This window comes from Labrus bergylta, chromosome 4 (assembly GCF_963930695.1).
Source record: "Labrus bergylta chromosome 4, fLabBer1.1, whole genome shotgun sequence".
In the NCBI taxonomy this organism is placed as follows: domain Eukaryota; kingdom Metazoa; phylum Chordata; class Actinopteri; order Labriformes; family Labridae; genus Labrus; species Labrus bergylta.
The window spans coordinates 31,245,385-31,267,122 of record NC_089198.1 but is presented as its reverse complement, the minus strand read 5'-3'; the positions used below and the strand labels follow the sequence as shown (position 1 = coordinate 31,267,122).

Sequence of the window (21,738 nt, the reverse complement as noted above, 5' to 3'; positions counted from 1 at the left end):
AGGGGATCAAATTTCCCCCTGGGATTAATAAATTATTTCTTATTCTGATTCTGATTGGGATAGGAGGAATTCTCACAGATGGATTGTGCTGTACATCTTAGTGTAGTTTGTTAGCTTGATGCTAACACATAATATAAATTGTAGCATCACTTAGGCATTGCTGATTGTATTTCTGCTAAGTGAGGCCGGTCAAAAGACAAGCCGTCAATGACCATGCCTCTAAAGACAATGACACAAATTTTCAAGAATATACCACCCATTAAAAAAAAACACATTTGTAGTTTAAAGGTCACATTATCCTCCTTTTAAAAATGTTTAAATAAGTCTCAGAGCTCCTCAAAACATGTGTGTGAAGTTTCTTGTTCTAAATCCACTCTGATCCTGTATTTGATCATGACTATAAACCCCTCTATTTCAGCCCTGCTCAGAACAGGCTGTTTCTGTGTCTGTACCTTTAAATATGTAAATGAGCTGTGTCTGACCACACCCCTCTCTGGAAGGCATTGTGTGGCTCAGGCTTTCTCGCACCATGTCCAATTGTTTACGGTGAGAAGGCAGACTCAGAGGGCAGAACAAACACCTAGCTATGGGAGCGTCACCCACCTGGGGGAGGGGCTACTGCCCTTTGTGATGTCATGAAGGGAACATCTCCAAACAGCCTGTTTGAGCACACATTTTCTGAAAAGTGGAGCTGGCAGAAGACGGAAAGGATGGAATTTTCTCATCATTGTGGGGTTTGTAGACAGACTAGAGACACATGTTAGTGTTAGAAAACATGGTAAAGTGTATTTTGCATAATATGTGACCTTTAAACTCCGATGTGTTTTTGTTTTGTTATTTAATTAATGTACAACAGTTAACACAGGGCTTTTAAAGTCCGGCATTGTGGGTCACGACCTAAGAGACGGCTTAGCTGGGCTACACTCACCGCCAAAAACATTCCCTCTCTCACACACACAACAACCCAAGCGAACTAGCACCTCAATCATATATTCCCTGTCAGCTGGAGATCTTTCTGCTATAGGTCTATTTCTTTCATGATAGAAGGGGGGAGACAGATGACAAGGGCATGCCTGCTGTTGCCACGGTGATTTCAGTAGCTGTCTTTCAGTTTGGGCAGGTAAAAAGGTAATCGGCTCGTGGCTTTGCTCTAACGTTTCAATTGTGCGGAGTCGTACAACCAAAATATAAAACATGTCTGAAATTCACCTGGCTAATCGGCAGCAGCTGTTCGGGTCGTAATCAGCTGTAGTAGCTCAGTGTCCACTAAATGAAATTCACCCCAACTTCAAAATGAGTTGTACGACTCAAAAATCATGTCTGCTTCGGCTTGAAGTCTTACAGTGTATCAGCAATGTCAGAAGGTACGTTTGGGCACATGGTTAGCTACCTGGCCTGTTTATCACCTTAAACTTTCATATAAAATCTAATTAGACTGTTGACATCTCTTTACTGTGCAGATATCCGTCCTCCTCACGGCTTTACAAACACAGACATGTCAACACTTTGATGAAAGACATTCAGTAGAAACAGGCATGAGAAGCGGTGTGCAGCTTAATGTAACAGAGGGTATTAAACATAATCCCTAAATGGATTAAAAACAGATTTACTGATAAACCAACTCATCCTAATTGTTGCTGTTACCCTTTCTACAGCTGTGGACTTAAATGCACAAGAACAAACATATTCTAGAGCATCAGTCACACACAGTATTCACCAATACAAATGTTTCAAAAAGAGCAAAATGTCCTGTCATTATTAATTCTAAGAGGCTAATGTGTTTCAACATCACTACTGAATAATTCTTAAAGGAGCAGTATGTAACTCTGACTCCTAGTGTTTAACATGGGTACTGCAGTCCAAATTCGAAACATTGTAGACAGCTGTCTGTCCCTGCCCCCTCCTCTCTAGAGTCGATGCTCACTCAGGTCACCATGTGGTGAACACTGAAGCTTCAGTGTTTATCCAGCTCTGCATGGGTCTGTAAACCTTTCTGTGTTCTAACCTCTCTCCATTTTTCAAAAGCATCTCCAATATTGATCCTAGTTTGAGCACGTTTCTGCTTGTGGAGCTTATTAGAAACATGCAGAGGCTTTTTAGGTCGGGTACAATCACTTCTATCTGAACCACTTCTCTTGCCCGCTTCCATCGCTGCAACACCTGTTGGTTTGACCTGATAACTGCTCTCATATCTGACAAACCGAGGGGCGTCCAAAACGGCCGTGTGGGGTGTCTTAAAAGCGCCTACCCTCTCTGGTCCAAACAAATCCAGAGCATTCAGGAGCAGAATCTAAAGTTAGAAGGAGGACATACTGGCTGCTGCATTGTTGTCAGAGAAGCCAGCACTTCAACATAGCATGTTTCCTTAATGTCTGATCAGATAGTAAGGTCATGTTATCATTTCATTCAGTAGATATCTTACAGATTGCTCCTTTAATATAGGCGAGATCGTTCTTTGTTTTAATCTGTGTAATTCTCTCATGCTAGATTGTGATTTTTGCTTTGAAGTAAAGTTTGTAGAGGTTATCAATAGATTTTTTTCTTTTAGGATGTGAGAGCGGCCCGCACTGCAGCAAAGTTTGTCTCAAGGCTCAGATTCACTGCGGCTTAAATTCTTTGAAAATGTTGTGCAACAAACTTTTTTATTTCAGTCATTAAATTTAAATTTCACGTTCTCACACTAATCAAACTTTTCAGCGTAGGTAAAAAGCAATTTGGAGCCGAGTCCAGGAGGCTTTGTGTTTTACGTTTTCTCAAACATACAACTATTCAGAGCATGGTGGGAGGAAAATAAAAAAAACAACATTTCCAAGCAATCAAATTCTCCACGGTCCCTGTTTAAGTGTCTCTTGGCAACAAAAGTGGTCAGTCTCACCTCTGCCTGCTGTGTGTGCGCCTCATGAAACATGCCAGACATGAATGGACCACTGTAATTCAAGGTACAGAGTTGACGCTGTGCAATGACTCATTCCACTCAGATTGACTATTTAAGTTGAAGCCTGAAAGCACAGTCCGCCCACCCACACACCTGCTGTCATCACATGAAAGCCAACAGATCTGTTTACATGTGGAGAAAAGAAAAAGAAAAAAAGTCCCCCCTTGGTTATGCTTTGCTTTCTGTCGTCAAATGGGAGAAAAGAAAGGATTTAAACAAGGTGACGCCAGGCAGAGGAGGTACTGGGATTTATATTGCCACAGAGTTTTCTTTTTTTAGATACCGGTAAGTGACAATCAACCTGCTCAAGGTGAGTCAAGTGTTTGGTGTTGAGGTAAATACAAATCAAACCAAAGAAAAAGTTAAACCCCTTCAAACTGTAGACTCACAACAACTTTGACGATACAGATGTCTTTTAAATTTAAGCATTTATTGCTCATGTATTAATGTTTACAAAGGAGAAGAACAAGCTGCACATTCTTCTGCACATCTCAACTTCATAACATCAAGCTAGCAACAACAACATGGCATTTCATAATAAAAGCACTTTGTGTCAAATCATTTTATATCAGCAATGTTTCCCACCTATTTTTATTTTTTTTCACACTGTGTTATTGAGAGAGACATTCTTCTCATCTCATCTTACTCTCGGCCATAATAAAGATCGCTAGCATTAGTATGCTAACACAACAATGCAGCGCAAGTTGTTTTGGTTTCATGCTAGTGCTCAAGGGCGACATCTGCTGGATCAAAAAGTCACATATAAAGCCTTTAAGAAAACAATTCACAACAGTCACACACCTTCAGCAGAGCACACGTGTGTGTGTGTGTTTGTGCGTGTGTGTGTGTGTGTGTGTGTGTGTGTGTGTGTGTGTGTGTGTGTGTGTGTGTGTGTGTGTGTGTGTGTGTGTGTCACCCAGTCCAGATGGCTTACAGTAGAGTACAGTATGCATAAATAGACTTCTCCCTCTGGGACTTTAAAGGAACTTGACATTTGCCATGCTTTACTGCCTCTGTGGGCTACAGAACATACACGGTGCTTCTAATGCTGCCTGCTGTTTTAAAATATGACCTTCTTCACTCTCTCTCTCTCTTGTCTCTCCGCTAGCCTTTGAAGAATGATGCACCTTGAAAAAATAATCTTTTAAAAGGATTGCTTGTGCGCATACCTTTAGAGCGAGCAGGACTATTTGTTACAGGTGCAGGAGGGAGTAATCTATCCCAAAGGGACAACTTTATAGGAGAGTTAATGTTTTCATGTCTGCCCTGATGGGTGGTTGTTTTGTTGACTGCAAAGAAACAGTGAGTTTGCATGGCAGCTGTACTGAAAAAGGGATTTTTTTCATTTGAATAAGTTATGTAAGTAAGCTTCGTCAGTGGCTTCACGCATGTGTAAAGTACCTTGATGGCAGAAGTGGCGATCTGGAGGTGGTGCAGTCGCCTTAGGGTGCTCTCTCGATCTGTGAAGTAGGAAGCGGCCAGCTGATGCAGCAGCTCCAGAGACACCACTGAGCTGTTGCTGCTACCCTCCGACTTCTTGTTCAGCTTCTGCTTGTCCAGGAAAATGGTCAGAGACTCCTCCCCTGTGGACGAACAAACGATCAATCAATATTTATACTATTTTAGTCATGAACAAAGTGGCTGTCTTTTTAATAAAACACTGAATCCCCTTTGTTACTATTCCTGAAGAGTCACTTCCTCAAAAAACTGACATCATGTCAGATCAGCATGCTGATGTTATCTTTGGATTCTCTTTCTCTTTTGACATTTCCTTGGCAGACCTTCACTGCATCGCTGTGGTTTGGTGGTTTATAATGCAGGCAGGAAGTGTTTGCTCTTTGCTTCTCTTCCTTTCATCACTTTATTACAGACAAGATCAGCATTGAATTCATTCAAAGAAATGTGTCCTCTGACATTTCTTCATATCTGTCTTGTCACTTGTGGAACTGGTAAGAAAAGTCTAAAAGTAGTTTTGAATGGTGAGAAAACAAGAAAAGAGCTGGTCAAGTATAGCGTCCAATTACCTTTCAAGCTCTTAAACCAGGTCCGGTTTGAATTCAGCCTGAAAGTGTTTCCTAAGCAGGTATATTAATCCCAAATCTGACACAATAGAGGATTTGTGGTCTTAAATAAAACCACTATGATTTGAGGGTACAACAGTTAATGAATGAGAAGAGAGCAGTGGTTGTAAGGTCTGTTTCATTCATCAGGCCGTGTAAATGTAAAGGTAAATGGATGGTACTTAACCTGTCTGACCATTCAAAGCACTTTTAAACTACACCTCACATTCACTAGCTTCCCTTTTGTTGCTTCTGTAATTGGTTCTATATTTAGCCTCCTCCTGTCATGAATTAAGTGTGAAATGTATGCACCATGAAACGCATGTTAAAATGTGACTCTAGTAGTCTCGTAGCCCAAGGAGTGCTCGCTAAACCAACACATGCATGCAGTGTATAAATTAGTGATAACGCACAGCATCCGTTACTCCTAAGACTTCTCCTGGGAATCATAATGAACGTCTGTCAGTCATCAGGGAAACTGTTCTGACAGCACAAGGTTGTCACTCGGAAAAAAGAACCCCTCCTTTTAAAGGGGGTTGAAACTTGTTTATTTCATGATGAAAAGGCTGTCTGAATCAGGTCCAAACCTTGAGCCACAACAGATCAATACGGACAAATTACTTTAGGGCACCAGGCTATTGGGCATATTAAACAGGAGCTCTTGGAACGCATCTGTGCTCACAATAATTAAAATAAAACTATCACAGCTAAGAGGAACTGAAAGGCAGGGTGGACAGCAAGGAAGAAAAAAAAATATTACTCAGCCACCTGAGGGTGGAGGGTTGGTGCAGAGACATCGGTTCCCCCATGTTTAGCAGGTATGTCGTAGAGTTATTTCTTATCTTTGTTTATAAATCAAATAATTATATTTTGAGGGAAGGAAAATGAAATTGGTGAGATGGTAAGGTCTGTATCATTGCCAGTATATAAATATGGACAACACATCTCCTTCTGTTGTCCAAAAGTGAAGCCAAAATACCCTCAGGTCCATACAGTCCACAGCGGAACAGAAACTTGTGTCGGTTTGGAGCAGACACTCGTGGTTATGGAAAAGTTTTAAGACCGTATTGTCAGTTCTCCTCATGTTTTCTATCACCCTTCCTTCCTGGTTGAGAGCAGTGCAAGGAGCTGCGTTTGTCAACAGAGCTGTCGATCATGACAGTGGCATTTCTAGAGTCTGTTGTGGCCCGAGGCGTTCATTCAAAAGGTGCACCTCCAACAGGGACTCTGACTCACTGTGGCGCCCACACAACTCGGTCACAGCGAGCAGAGCTGTACACATGAAACCGCTCTGCTAGCAAAGTTAGCTAATATTAAACATCAAAGAACAAACTCTATAATTTAATGTTAGCAAAAGTCGTGTTATTCAAGTGTCTCTCCCCCATAGCTGAGGCCGTTTATTAATATTTAATCTTTATTATCTGCTCTATTAACACTGTCTTGTATTTTTTTCTCCTCTGACTCCTCGACAGATAAATTTTTGATCTTCCTTCGGTGTCTTTTATTGGCAAACTCAGATTCTCAGGAATAATCCATGCAACGATTAGCAGCCCAAGGAGAGTGAGTGCTCTCAGGCGGGGCCCTGTTAGGGGGGGTAGCCTATCCAACTCTCATTGCAAACTTTGCACATTTTAAGTCACTGCTGTGGTTTAAATTGTTTAAATCTGACTTTCATTTAATCTTTATAGTTTGACCCATCCCCTCTGTTATTAACACTGAGGAGGCAGGGTATGACCTACACTGCAGCCAGTGTCGCCTACTCTTCTTTGCCCGCTATACTTCCACATGCGCGTCCAATGGCTGAACTGTATCCACTCCTAAACTCACCTGGGAGCTATAATTGGCTAATGCAAACACACCAGCTCCCTGCCCATGAACATCCTACATCAACCAGGCGGACACAATCACCACCACACATGGAGGCCAATAAGTGATACTTTTGTTTGAATCTATATTTTATTTTTGTAGGAAAAAGCCACTGACTATCTTTAACAAATTAATAACCTAATTAAAAATTAAATTAAAAACGTAATTTGTTTTGGCCAACAAGTCAAACATCATACACTGATTGATGAAAACATTTTTATTTTTCTGTGAATAATGCACAAAAATAAGAAGAGGTAGGACCAGAAAAGTTTTTAACTTCTTCCTATCCCTTTTGAACATGAACTATATTATTTGAGTTATTTATTTGTTGCTATGGATCCTGATGGATCCACTTTGTTTTTCCTTTTCATTTTGTGTTTGTATTTACTTAACATGTTCAATAAATTGACTAATAAACAATGACCTGTTAGAGAGTGTCTTACATTTGGTCATCTATTAGCTGTATTAGCTCTATTAGTGTAATTTATTTATGGGTTAACAAAGGAGAGGTTCAGACACACCTTCAATAAAAGAAGGCCGGATGAAACTCTGTAAATATAAGCCATTGTGTTAAAGTATGTGCAGCCATTAAGACAATTACATCACTTCAGTACAGCTGACATTTGTGCACACACACTTCACAGCTCAGCGTAACCCTGGCTCGGGAGACAGACATAAAAAAGCGAGACAGAAAGAGATGAAAACACTCGTAACAAAAGAGAAAAGGGAGAGTGTGGATGTGTGTGCAGCCTCGGTCTAATCAGTATGCAGACGAGGCTCAGCCCATTTAGTGGAGGCTGTTAATTACATATAGAGTCTAACTATCAGTCTGCTGCTGAATTCATCTCCGCTCTGTCTCCCACGCTAATGCCTCAGTGTATACATTCAGTGATGAGAGGCACCAAAAGAGAAGGTGTCTGTGGATGCAAACCTTTCACTAGAATAACTGAGAGACTGTCGGGAGACGGCAGGAAGTAAACAGAGTTTGTTTTTAACACTCACTCATGTCAATGGGCGTCCTGCTTTAGAAGATGCACAGGTAATGTCACTTTCAAATGATAGTGTTTTGTCATAAGTTGAAGTCTATTATATCGCCTATGAGTGAGAAGATATCTCCCACTATTTTATACATTCACTGTTTATCACAGGGTTTGAACTGAGAGCGTGTGAGTCTAACTGCGATGAAAAGGATGCAGACACGTTTATGCTCTCTATCAATTTTCTACAAGCCCCTTTTATAAAATGCTATAAAAGTGTGTCCCATATATCTGTGCTGCTATGTTGATGACCAGGATCAGCAGCGTATCAATAACATGAGGTCGACACACCGAAACGTATAACACACAGGTCTCGGTCTCATTTTGTCAGGCGCACACGATCAATACTGCTGGCGATTCTGTTTTGTGAGTTACTTCTCCCCTCGGAGATGGGGGTTAAAAAGAAATCCAATAAGACGATATATCTATATGCTGAGAAATGGGTCCATTTGATCCCTGTTTTCTGCCTTGTAAGGCGGTTGCAGCTGCACTTTGTGTTCATCAGGAAGCAGGATGAGTGGGAAATCATTGAGGTAAACAGTCTTGGTTACATGACGCAGGTGCAGGGTGTGGTGTTGCAGCTGCCTTTCACTTGACATTTTCACTGAGAGAGAGAGAGAAAAAATGAAGACGCAAGAACCTCTACTTCTGCAGAGCTCGAAACACATGCCATAACTCTGTGCATTTTTTATTATGAACTCCTCTGAGACCTGAAGTAAGTACAGCTCCTCTATTTATGGTTTACCCCCAACACTTCCTAACCCCGAGAATAAAGGGCGAGTGTGTGTCACTCTCTTACCTCCCAGGGTAGCAGACACCAGAAAGTGGGTCCCGTACTTCTTGATGAGGTTTTCGTTGATTTGCTGCAGGGTCGGCCGTCGCCCCAGTAACCGCAGGTTGCGTAGGAACTCTTGCGCTAAGGGCAATGGAGCTTTGAGGAAATCTCTCTTCTCTGTTGCCAGGCTGTTCACTTTCCAGTGGCTGAACTCCCTGAAAGGATGAACACATGACGAGGTCAATACACACTTCAACAGTCATTTATGAAGGAAAGCATAACCATATCACATTCACACATACAAATAGCTGCAAATGTCCTTTAGAGATTAGAAATACTATAATAATATAAGAGGTTAAAGCTGCTGCATGTGTCCACTTGATGTTCATGCTGAATATCAAATATTGAGTAATTATCAGGAATTTAACCCTTTAAATGCCAGTTTGATTACATGATTCTGGCATTTAAAGGGTTAAATTCCTGATAATTACTCAATATTTGATAATGTTTGGAGTTGTTTAAGAGATTTATATAAAAAAAAGTAGAAAAAAATATCAATCTGTCCTATTTTTACAGCAGTTTTTTTGGAAGTGGACATTTTTGTCCTCAGTAACTTAAGAGGGTAGTAAACATGTTTCTTTTGATATATTAAAAAAAATAAAATGTGCATTCCAAAATTTGTCAAGAGAGAGTCTTTCTTACGAAACGTTTTGGAGCACAACATGTTGATTTCAGCCATTTAAGCACATTTTCTAAACTCTATAAGCAGATATCTTCACTTGAATGGACTGGTCTGTAGTCTGAGTAGTGTCGGCCAATCACGTTTGAGTATGCAGGAAATAAGTGCTTGTATCGAACAAAAAAAGTGGATTTCATGAAGAAGAGCAATATCATAACCAGGGGGGTGTCCAGACAGGGGTAGCCTAACTCGGCACTGATTTATTCAGGGGTGTCATTAGGTAAATGTGAGGTGTTTTTTATCACTGCATATTTAAATCTATGTGTTCTTTCTCTATGTATATCCGCTCAGAGACACTGAGGTTTCAGGAAGGTGCTGTACTTGTAAACCAGCCACCTACCTCCCCTTGTGTCGGATGACTAACCAGATTATGAATTGTTTATATAAATAAGTGTGGTGGAATTTCTGTAGTTATTTAGATTCTAATGTAAAGATGTCACTATGTTTTTTCACTGTTCTCTAATGTCAGTCAGACCTGACAGAGTTCAGTTGTTATTAGAACACCAAGTACAGCTTAGAGAGTGTCAACTGTTCTTCCTGATATCTGTAAGGATGTTTGGTAGACTTATTGTCTGCTCCAGTGTTATTGACGTCACAGATTAGTCTAGGTGGGTCAATGTGACCCTGATAATGATAGTGTCTTTTAGGATATATGCGATGCCTTTCGACAAGTTCGGGAGATGTGGTTGAGCAAGACACGAGAACAGAAGTGTGGTGTTGAATCATGTCTCCTCATGAGTATTCATCTTATCTATAAACTTTCATCAACGTAAGCCATCTGAGTCAACTGAGTCTTATTGTGTCAAGTCTTAGTCATTTCTTCAACAGTAAGGACGTATATAAAAAATGTATATGCTTCATTTTTGATATGTGACGTTGTGATGTACAGGGAATTTAAAATATTTTGCAAAGAATATTTTTCCCCACTAGGCCACAGCTATATTGGGGTCCATGGCATGGCAAAGTTTTGGGAATCTGGGATACAGAGGAGACATGACATGAAGCTGCAGCAGACTTCATTTATGAGAGAATCTTTGTAAAAGCTGCACTGAAAAAAAAAAAAACACACACACACACACACACACACACACACACACACACACACACACACACACACACACACACACACACACACACACACACACACAGTTAATAATAGCTGGTGAGCTGAGTGCATAGAGCAGATCATTGTCTCAGGAGCTAGCAGAGATCACATACAAGTTTTCAGGAGAGTAAATATTGGACCTGAATTCTTGGCCAGAAGGGTGACTATAAATAGATGCTGTTGCACTCAGTCCATAGATAGTAATCTTTTTGGTAACACATTTGTAAGAATAAGTCAATGTTGTGTTGACAGCTTCTTGTGATGCCCCAAACTGTCCACTGGCTGCCAAGTGCAAACTGCACCAGCCCAAATATTTTACATTTAGAGAATCAGGACGCAAATTCTAAAAATAATGCAGAAAGTTTGGTGGAAAAGTGTGTTTTTCTGGCTTTGCATTTTCCTGTTTATGCATTAGTTTAGGCATGTTGCTACAGGTCTGTTTTGGATGTCGCAGCATGACTGCCAAAAAGTTTTTTTTTATCCAGACCTTAAAAAGAAAATACAACCCCAAATCTTCAAAAGTTTGGAATGTTATAAACAGAAAGTAATTATTTCAAAACATTGAATCCACGCTCTTAATCAAAACAACGACAAATATGACAACCAAGCTGGGGAGGAATCATGGGAGTGATTCTCTCTCCTAACCTCCACCCCCACCCCGGAGTGATAAATAAATAAATTCCGAGTTGATCGTAGTCATGACGACTGGGTGAAACCGACCTGAGGAAGAGAATATGTTTACCGACGAGCTAAAGCATCAGAGTATAATTCACATGGCGTTTTTATCACAGCAGCACATACAGCAACAGCACGGCAGCTTTTAGTAGCAGCTCATGCTTCATTATGTAGCTCTTTGTATGTAACATCCAGTGTTTCCATGGCAACAATAAAAGTCGTTGTGGCTGTGTCATGGCGGCTGCCACAAAAGACACAGACTATTACAACTATACAAATAAAGATTTCGCTGGCCTGAATAACTGTTGGAAATATTTGAGGAAATGTAAAAACTCAACAAAAAAATATATGAAAAAGGTTTAGTCAATTTTTTATTAATTTAGATATTTTAGTGTAAAGATTCTTTATGTTATACCTTCTATGCTGAACTAGATAGATAGAGGTTTCGGAGTGAGATAAGGGAAGGTCTTTCTTATTTCATCAAGGTGATGCCAATCCACATTCTGCACGTATTACAGCAGCATGGCTCTATAGTCAAAGAGTCCGGCTGATAAACAGGAGTCTCTGCAGTCCTGCCTCGTCACCCTTTGAATGTGTTTGAAACATTATGAAGCGTAAAATGACACAAAGGAGACCTGAACTGTAGAGCAGCTGCAATCCTACATCAAGGGAAGAACAGTAAAACATTCAACTTTAAAGAAATCACAGAAACTCGTCTCCTCAGTTCCCAACACGCTTACAAAGAAAAAAGTGACGCAACAGAGGGGTAAACATGACCCTGTGCAAACTTTTATGAAATGTGTTGCTGGCATCAAATTCAAAATACACACATCACTTTCAAAGAACAGTTCCATTTTTTTTTACCTCTTAACTTTGTACTATTTTTAAATCATATATTGGGTTTTTATGTTCTGAAAGTGATCACATTCTGTTTTAATTAACATTTAATACAACGTCCATACCTTTTAGGAACTGAAGCAAAAACTGCATTAATAAATAAAACAGACTGAATCTCTAATAATAATAAAGATGGACAGCATTGGATCACTAGATTTTGGGGGTTTTGAAGTCGATTTAAAGATGTATTTTTTTTGGTACATTTGTGCCTTCAATGGAGAGATAGGACAGTGGACAGAGCAGGAAACCAGGAAGAGAGAGAGTAGCGGAAGGATCCACAGGCTGGACCCGAACCTGGGGCCGTCCGCCCAGAAGACCACAGCCTCCACACATGGAGCGCCCCTTTAAGTAGTTTTTTTTTTAAAAAGCCGACCACACAGATACGATCATGCCTCCAATAAGTTCAAACAAAACAGCTGGACACTGTATTTTTTTTAAATTACTGAAACATTGGGGCGCTGGTGGCGCAGTGGTTAGCGCGCATGTATGGAGGCTGCAGTCCTCAAAGCGGGCGGCCCAGGATCAAATCCCACCTGTGGCTCCCTTCCTGCATGTCATTTCCTTCTCTCTCCCTGGTTTCCGACTCTATCAACTATCCTATCTCTCCATTAAAGGCACAAAAAAGCCCAAAAATAAATCTTAAAAAATGAGAAAGTATTGTTTTTGTTCCAACACCTGAGGTTGCTGCTTATTTTGCAGCACATCTTTTTTCTAGCTTGTCTGTTTTTGAGTGCATGGACAAATAAATAACCCACAGAGCTCATGTCACTGTGTGCAACATTGTGGCTCACTGATGAGTTCTTAATAGTCTGAAAAGAAAAAAAAAAGACATATCAGGCTGTGGATACACACAGCTTGTTTGTATCCACCAGCTGTATCCTCTGAGGAACGTCTGTGACCTGCCTGTTCCCCGGTCACTGTGGAGCTGAGTGACATTTAAATTACTGGACTTGTAGTGCACCCTGTTCCCCAGCTGTCCAGACAAAATGCCCGGCCAGTTAAGACCTCATTTCGGTTCCACTGCTCAAGCGACAACAGTGACAAGAGAGAGAGAGAGAGGGAGTGATGAGTCTGGGAGAAATTCATCCATTTCAAGTAGCTGATAATCATTTGATTTCTTCAGTCCTGTCACGGCGGAACCTCAAGGTATATAAGATTATGCAAATAGCCGCAGAAAAGTACAGATCTTCCTCATCTGCATATTTGTTGGCAAAACAAGAGGCGTTGGATATTAGCACATTATGTATGCATTCTCTGCCAACAAAATACCAGTGACACACTGTTTCCCATGAGTGCTCTCTCCCTACCCCTCTAACACACACACACAGGGCCATACACAGAGGGAGGTGCATGTACTGTATCACTGTCTGAGGTTTCCTCTGCCTTTCTGCGGTCAATAGTTTACTATTACCAACCATGAGATACTATAATTATGTTGCAGACAGCACTGTGCAGTACAGTAGGATACATACAATAGGCCAATTATAGAACTGCATTATATGCACAGGGTCATTCAGATGGTACCACAGTGAGGACAGCAATCAGCTGTAATTAGGTTGTAGTGGCTGTGATGCATATTAGTCTTCAAAGGAGAGCTCAGTTTGTAGCCGTTTAGAATAAACTATGACGAAGCTTTCCTCTGAAGGAGCGGGCAAACTAGAGCCTCATTAGGAGGTTCAATCTAACATAATCTATTTATGTTTTATATGTACATATACTTTTTATTATTATTAAAGGCTTTATATTTGATTTTTCACACTTAAATGTAATATAAATCAAGTATATCCTCTGAAAATAACTCTGTGAGTCATGACTGTCTACAATGGGTGTAACACCCGAGTCCCACTGTCTGTGATGTTTTCAGAGTTTTCAGAGTCCTATCTTCACTTTGTTTACATCGCCAGGACGGCCGGCTGACTCCTCCCCTCGTGTATAAAAGTTGTTTAATTGAGGGACTAGAGAAAAGAAGAATAACATACTGTACTCACTGCTTAACTGTGTTTCTAGATCACGCTCATTTCAGGTAAATTTACATGCAGTGTGAAGATACGAGCATAATAAAGATCGCTAGCATTAGCATGCTAACACAACAATGCAGCGCAAGTTGTTTTGGTTTCATGCTGGTGCTCAAGGGCGACATCTGCTGGATCAAAAAATTACATATAAAGCCTTTAATATTATTGTTTTGACAATTTATTCACTTGTTTCTATTTCTTTTCCTGCTCTTACCTTCTTATTGCTGTTCTCTTTTGATTTGCTTAGAGCTCTTTTAGTTTCTTACATCTTTTTAAATCTGTGCGCCTCTTGGTCTCATCTCGTGTTGTTGGGTTCTTGTGTTGCCTGGGTTCTTATAATGGTTCTTGTGATGGTCGGGTTATATATGTCTTTTGTGTATCGTGCACTTTGGGTTCTTTTCTGTTGAATTGTATTTAATTATTTTTAGTATTTGTTATGTATGTAGCCTGGCAACAGTCACAGTGCAGTTTGTACAAACCATCATTAACTCGGTACACAAAGAATGCACTTCCACTCAGAGGGAGTGAGAGTCAGGGGTGAAGTGTGGGGCTGCAAGCAAGACATATAGAAGAAATAAAGTTCAATATACAAAATAAACAAGAGGGGGGTCAGGAAATCTTTAACTTCATGCACGGCCCCTGAAGACAGAGAAGAAGTCTTAAGACTACTGATCATGTTCTGTACATGTGTAAGATGTGTTCAATTTTCATAACATCTCTTATCCTTTTTTTAATACTGTAAATCTTTGACATTGAAAACTTTAACTTAAGTTTTTAACTTAAACTTTTAAAAAAGGCTGTTTGAAGCATTTCGTTTATCACTTAGTCTGACATCGCCTCTCGTCCAGTGAGAGCTGGGACGGCTCCAGCAGCAGCCCCATGTCATAAAACACACAAAGTGGTGTTACGCCTCCCCCTCATACATAAAGTGCATTTGTTGACCAGCAGAGGGGGGCAAAGAGGGGCTTTTCATCCATCGCGAAAAGCTCCCTCTAAAGTCTGAAATAATTGTCATGATTCAGTTTTTAGTTTGTATTTTGTCTATTTCAAAGTTTAGTTTCCTTGTGTTATTGTTTCCTGTTTTATTTTGTAGTTTCTTATCCTTGTGTTTCATTGTTCTAGTGGTTATGTTACATTCTTGAGTTCACTGTATCTTTGTGTTTCTTGATTTATGTTGTGGTTCTAGTCTCCAGTGTTTCTTGTCTGGTGTTTAATCCTGCTGTCTCCTGCTGCCCTGTCTCTGTGTGTCTTCCTTTCTGTGTCAGTTCATTGTTGTATGTTGGTCCTTGTCAGATGTAAGGTTTGCGCCTGTGATTCCTTGTGGCTCCCTTAATTACCTTTTGATTTTTGTTGAGTAGTAAGTCTTGTTTTTTGACTTTTTGTTTAAATAAATATTTAAGTTGGATTCACATCCTTAGTTTTTTTTTCAACTGTTCCATTACAATAATTCCTTTATTATAGGGTATAAAAACATGCTTCCAGTTTTCTCACAGTGCAAAATCAACAAGTCTACAGCAGAGTTTGATTTGTGATTCTGTACTAGGGAACTTTACCTAAAAGGGGAAGAATTAAACAAAACTAACTCCACATAGGACAATGCATAACGAGTGAGTAATGATATTAGTTATTTAGTTCTTGTAAACATTATTTGAAAGGGAATACAGTCATTTCACACTGTGGTGGCATATTTTCAACAAGGCAGCACATCTTGACAGAACACCCGCAAAGACATATAAGAAGCCAAAGAACCATGTCGAATGGCTTACTCAGCTTCATCCATCTTCGTCCGCCTCTTAGCCTCAGCTGTTGTATCAAACAGTACAGAGACGGGCTATCTGGCTGATTTTCAGCTGAATTTTGTGAGATGACCTTGACCTGCTATCACAGTTGCATAGTGTTGAAAACAGGTGACCAGGTCACTCTGTGGACACGGGACCAAAGCCATTCTCAACATGTTGAAAGTTATTGTACTGTAAGATCAACCTTTGAAACAACAATTTTAAGATGTAAAAGTTAAATTGTGTTGCCTTAAATGTATTTGGTTTATATGTTGTGTGTGTGTTTTTTTTTATTGATTTAATCTCTGCTGTATGTCTGCATTTGTGTTCTTGCGATCTGCCTGCAGAAGCAGCAAGATAAAAAAAAAAAACAAGAAGTGAACACTAGCTGCATCTCGATATAAATACATCAGAACTTGTCTCACTGGGCTGGTTAAGTAAACACTACTGATCCATGTATCCATTTGATTTAAAGAAATACATCTTTAAAGGAAACACTCAAAACCAGCGCAGGACTGTCAATCAAATGCTCTCTGATATTTCATGTAGCATAAATGTCCACATCAAGATCATTTTAGATTAATCAAAGAACATCTGATGTAGCAGTGACGGCTGAAAATGTTGACATATAAATGGACGTACATTATGAAACAGTCATGCTCTCTTTTTTTATATCTTTGTATGAAGTGCTTTCAGGGAAATCATCTTGAGGGTGGTTGTGAAGACAGATCAGTATAATGTGAATACTTTATGTGATGTTTTCAGAGGCACTTTTTCTCTCTACCCTTTAATGCTCTTTTTTTCTGTTTACATTCTTTTTATTAAATCACTCAAAGATATCTTACTCCGTAGGAAGACTACTTGATCATGGAGCTCTTACTCTTAACTCCCTGCATGCAAGCAGAGGCGCTGCTTGTCAACAGGCAAAGGCAGGCAACTGATGGGGGCCCTAGACAGCTGCTGTAAAATGTGCAAATTTTGCAATGACACTAGGAAACCTCCCTAAGCAGGCCCCATCTGACAGCACTAACTCTTGTTGCTCTGATGAACACTGGTTGGAGGGCCCCCTGATTGATTTTTGCCTAGGGCCCCTGCAGACCCTAGAATTGCCACTGCATGCAAGTTACACCGGTCGGAGGAAACAGTAGAAACATTTATAATATTCCAATTTAATGTTGTTTTTTTAAAATACCACTTTATGATATGCACCCTTCTTTGAGACCATGCTGTTGTTGCATTGGACGGTATTTAATTGAGATTTGCAGATTTTTTTATGCAGCTGAATCAAGGGATTCAGTACCACACTTTAACAGAAGTGAGAGTTGTTAGAGCTCTACTTGAAAAAAGTAGAAGTTAGACTCTGAGCCTGATTCATTAAAAAGGATTGTGCAGCTTTTGAGCCTGCATAACCTGTGCAAATGAGTCAAAAAGACACCGCGTTGGGGCTGCTGCTGGCTTGGTGGTTGGTGCACGCGTCCCATGTACGGAGGCTGTGGCCCTCCAGACGGGTGGTTCCGGGTTTGAATCCGACCTGTGGCTCCTCTCCCGCATGTCATTCCCAAGTTTCTCACTGTGTTATTCACAAATTCGCACAAAAGGTTAAATGCTCCCCTAGCTGGGCTGCATAGCCGACAGCGCCTCTGTGCTGGTTGTGAATATTTGAATGATCCATTATGGAGTAATTTGGGGAATAATTTGACCCTTTCTATGCAAATGGGCCTCATTGCAAAAAAAAAGAAGAAAGACTAATTCACAGACAGCAGCGCTTATAGCCATGAGCACTGAGAGTGAGAAAGTTACCGTCTGCAGAGACCAGGTGGTAATTTTTGTGCCTGAATATCATTACAGCTATATTCTCCCGCTGGAGAAGGAGCAGATAGCTGGACAACTTTTGGAGATGTTAGTGGTCGCAAATCTTTTTAAGTGAATCAGGCCGGATAGGCAGAAAAGGCCTGATAATGAGTCCTTAGCACAAGGCATGGATTCAAAGTGTTCCTAATACACAGCTTATCTCGTATCTCTTGCAGAAACCTGCTCTGCAAAATGCTATTACTGAAGGGGTTTGCTCAAACCTCAGAAATCCCCCACTTACTTCTTTCCTCGCTATACAAACCTAGCAGTGCTGTTTACATGAAGAATGCATTGTGGGAACCCCTTTGGAATTCACTAAATAAATGTTTTATGAGGAAAAGAGACATTTCGTTCAAAGCTATACACATATTTTTATCCTGCACACTGCTCACAGCCAGCAGCATCAGAGGGACAATCTGTGGAGACGAAAGTTGTCCTAAAAGTGGGACAGAAAAAAGACGTCGGCACGGTCTCAGTGCAGAATTTATGAAAACAAACTGGATGCGACAATGACACATTTTCTGGGCTGCCATAGGTGTGAAGAAAACAACATTTGTTCTCTTGTCAAATGAGACAATGTGGTAATTTATCTGCAAAGCACCAACTCACAATCCAAATGTATAAAGTTCAAGTCTGTTATCCTGATTTCTGTTACTGCATAACAACAATCATTTCATTGATGTTGTGTCTTGTATGAAACATATCCTCAGTGGGGGGGGGGGGGGGGGGGGGGGGGTAGCGTAGTGGTTAGTGCATATGCCTTGTGTGGAGGCTGTGGTCCTCCAGGGGGGTTGGCCCGGGTCTTGGTCTCAAGACCACTTTTTAAAGGTCTCAGTTTCGTCCTGGAATTGAAAGCATTTTTACTCTCAGTCTCAGTCACGGACTGGACGGGCCGATTTTAAATCAAGACCTGTCAGGACCACAAGTGACATGCTAGAACAAATAACTTGTTATTTGTCATTTAATTTGTATCCCCTGGTTAGGGCCAAAAACTTCCTCTACAATAAAGGCACAAAACGCCCATCTATAAAACATTTAAATTTTGTGTTCTACTCAGGGCATATTGTTTTGTGTCTTTCTCCTGCATATTTAGTCATGTTATTGCCAAGTATCGTTCTTTTATTCACGAGTGATTAAAACAACATCAGTAATTATCATTTTGAAAATTAACATCACATCCCAAACTACATCCCAAGCTGCCTGTCGTCTTTTAGAGAAATCAGTGGCAAAAACACAAGAGTCACTAAACGTTGGATCTAATTTGGTCTTTACAAAACACAGAACAAGCAGCATTGGGGAGAAACAAGGACCAACAAAAAGAATAAAGAAAAGGCATTCTGAAAGGACATTTATTGCGTTACACATTTTGTAATGAAACAAAATGTCCAAAGTCGTTCCAGCTTCTACAATCAGACCAAATTTAACTATTCCAATCCCTGCAGCACCAACATGACAAATATCCCCAAGCAAAGGTCAATCTCATTTGAATGCAGCAAACTATAACAATTAGTCTGCAGTTATCACATGCATCAGTAGGCATTAGTTTTAGCTTAGCATTTAGTCCAGCGAGTCACAGGATGGCGGCCAGCAGTTGCACGCTGATTAAGTGAGGCTGATTTAGACTGATGTGTTTTCTGAGCCGCTCTACAGTGACCGAGCATGGGGGAAGGAAAGCTGACGGCGACGGGCCCAAAAAAGCAAAGAAGAGGAGGGCATCATTTACTTTTCTCCTCGCTTCGCTCTCTAAGAGTTAACGCGGAGACTGGTGGCTGACTATTTGGCTAATGATGATAGATGGAGTTAATTAAAAGGTTTTAGTACAGCACTGATTGCACCTGCAGCTCGGGCTCTTGGTTTCGCTGAAGCAGAGGGTATTTTTCTCTCAAAAAAAAGAAAGTAAAAGTCTGCCTATGCAGAAATTTCCCTTGGATGTTTCTTTTGGCAGCTTGTTATAAGATAACACCTGGATGTTATGAGCCGTCAGAGAGAGAGAGAGAGAGAGAGAGAGAGAGAGAGAGAGAGAGAGAGAGCAAAGGAAGGTGCTCTGGGTGGATGTATTTCTCTTCTCATCAGAGAGGCAGGAGTGTTGGGGAAACGTTTCACTGTATGTTTTGATCTCAACTTGTGCCAACCAATTAACTTTTGTTCAATTTGTTAATGTTTGTCTTTTTATTTAATATTTTTTAAAGTAAGAGCCCAACTTAATTCATCAGTACTCCTTGTAGACTGATGAGAACACATACGTTTAGAAGTTTTTGGAGAATTAAGGGTAATATAGAAACAACTTTAACCCAGGTGGAGTCGGAAAGGTTCCAACTTTTATGTTTGGTATCTATAAGTCACTCCTTCATCATTGACCATGGTCATATCTCCATTACCCAGGTTCTGTGTAAGCTTACTTATCTCTGTAATAACAGGTTGTACAGTCATGGAAACAAACTGACCATAGACCATTCGTCTACAGACATTTATTCCACAGCTGTGTTAAACACTTGATATACTTGACCTGATATGCTCTCCCTCATTAGCTCACTGTCCTTAAGAATGCTATAATTTTACTAAGAAAAGCTGTGACTCAGTTTGTAGAGTTGGTCGTCTCTCAACCTGAAGGTGGAGGTTTGATACCCAGCTCCTGCAGCCACATGTTCGATGTGTCCTTGGGCAAGAAACTCAACCCCAAGTTGCTCTCGCTGTTCCATCAGCGGCTTGTGGATGTGTATCAATATAAGTGTGACCTGCAGTGTAAAAACACTTTGAGAAGTCAGAAGACGAGTAAAGCACTAAACAAGCTCAAGTCCATTTACCATTTACACGGTTGCTAGGGATGTGGCTCTTATGACAGACTCTAAAGGACTAACGTTGACGTTGGTCTATTTACTGTAGGTAGAGAGAAAAGTGATGAAAGCAACGGAGGAAAGAGGTTTAAAGAAAAAGTGAAGATGGCCTTTGAAGTTAACACATAACGGGGATATGCTCTGGGATAGGGTGGTGTTTAATGACGCTGAATGAAAAGGAAAATGTCAACTGGCTCCGGCATTAAGAGGCAGAAAAACTCAGAACGGTAGTTTAAATTCAGGCAGGATCATCACTTTAAGTGATCCATTTCACATTGTCTTCATATGTGATGCATTCTTATAAATAGCTGACAGTTTATTGTAATCCTCTGCAGCTGATATGCTTCAGTTAGTTTTTGGTTTCCTTTAAATATGTGTCAGAAAATCATCTCCCAGCCCCCGTCTGTTTCCTTTGCATAAAACATTAAAAGTATTTTTACATCTTGGAATTGGAGTTTCATGAATTAAAAATCTATCTAATGGGGTTTGGGATGCTGAGGTTGCACTGCCTTTTTTCGTTCCTGGGCAGCTAAGTGGTGAGTGTTTGGATGGCATTGTTGTGCTCTTATTTATTTATTGCTCCCCATCCCTCACTTCCTGTTGTAACGACAGAGGTTGAGTAAGGTTTCAATGGAGGCCTTCTGTTCTGGAGCTACGCTGTTTTTTTTGCCTTTGATACTGCAAACCTCAAGATCCTTGTAGGTATATTACATGAGCATGCAAGCCTATCTGGAATCTGTGATTTTAAGATTTTTACTCCAGATTTGAAAAAGAAAGTGTTTTGTATTAATAGATGACAATTTGTCCTAAACAAGCAGATTGTCAGATGTTGAAAAAAGAAGCCAAATATGGAAGTGCAACGAGCTGAAGTTCCTTGTCTCCACTTGTGGCTTGTTGCAAAGGCAGATGAATCCCTATTGGGTCCCATATTACAATGCCAATTTTTACAACAAGTTACAGCATGATTACCACCCTGTACAAAAAACTGATTTGGCATGCAGCAAATGAGTATCAGTAGCTCAAGTCTTTATTCTTCTTTTTTTTAGGTTTGTTTAAAAAAAAATATTTTGGGGGCTTTTTGGCTTTATTGGATAGGACAGGAAGCATTGGGAGGAGAAAGTTGGGAATGACATTCAGCAAAGGGCCAACATTGAAATCGAACGGTTGCTTC

General features: G+C 40.4%; 1 protein-coding gene across 1 annotated transcript in view; it reads right to left on the bottom strand.

Annotated features, from left to right (window-relative positions):
* The window catches only part of brinp2 (bone morphogenetic protein/retinoic acid inducible neural-specific 2), a 244,398-nt gene that overhangs the window by 83,567 nt on the left and 139,093 nt on the right, over positions 1-21,738 (bottom strand). The window contains exons 3-4 of the mRNA XM_020629885.2: positions 8,698-8,888; positions 4,337-4,518 (exon numbers count right to left, since the gene is read on the bottom strand). Of these exons, the coding sequence (XP_020485541.1) occupies positions 4,337-4,518; positions 8,698-8,888 (373 nt within the window). The remainder of the gene's footprint in view (positions 1-4,336; positions 4,519-8,697; positions 8,889-21,738) is intronic.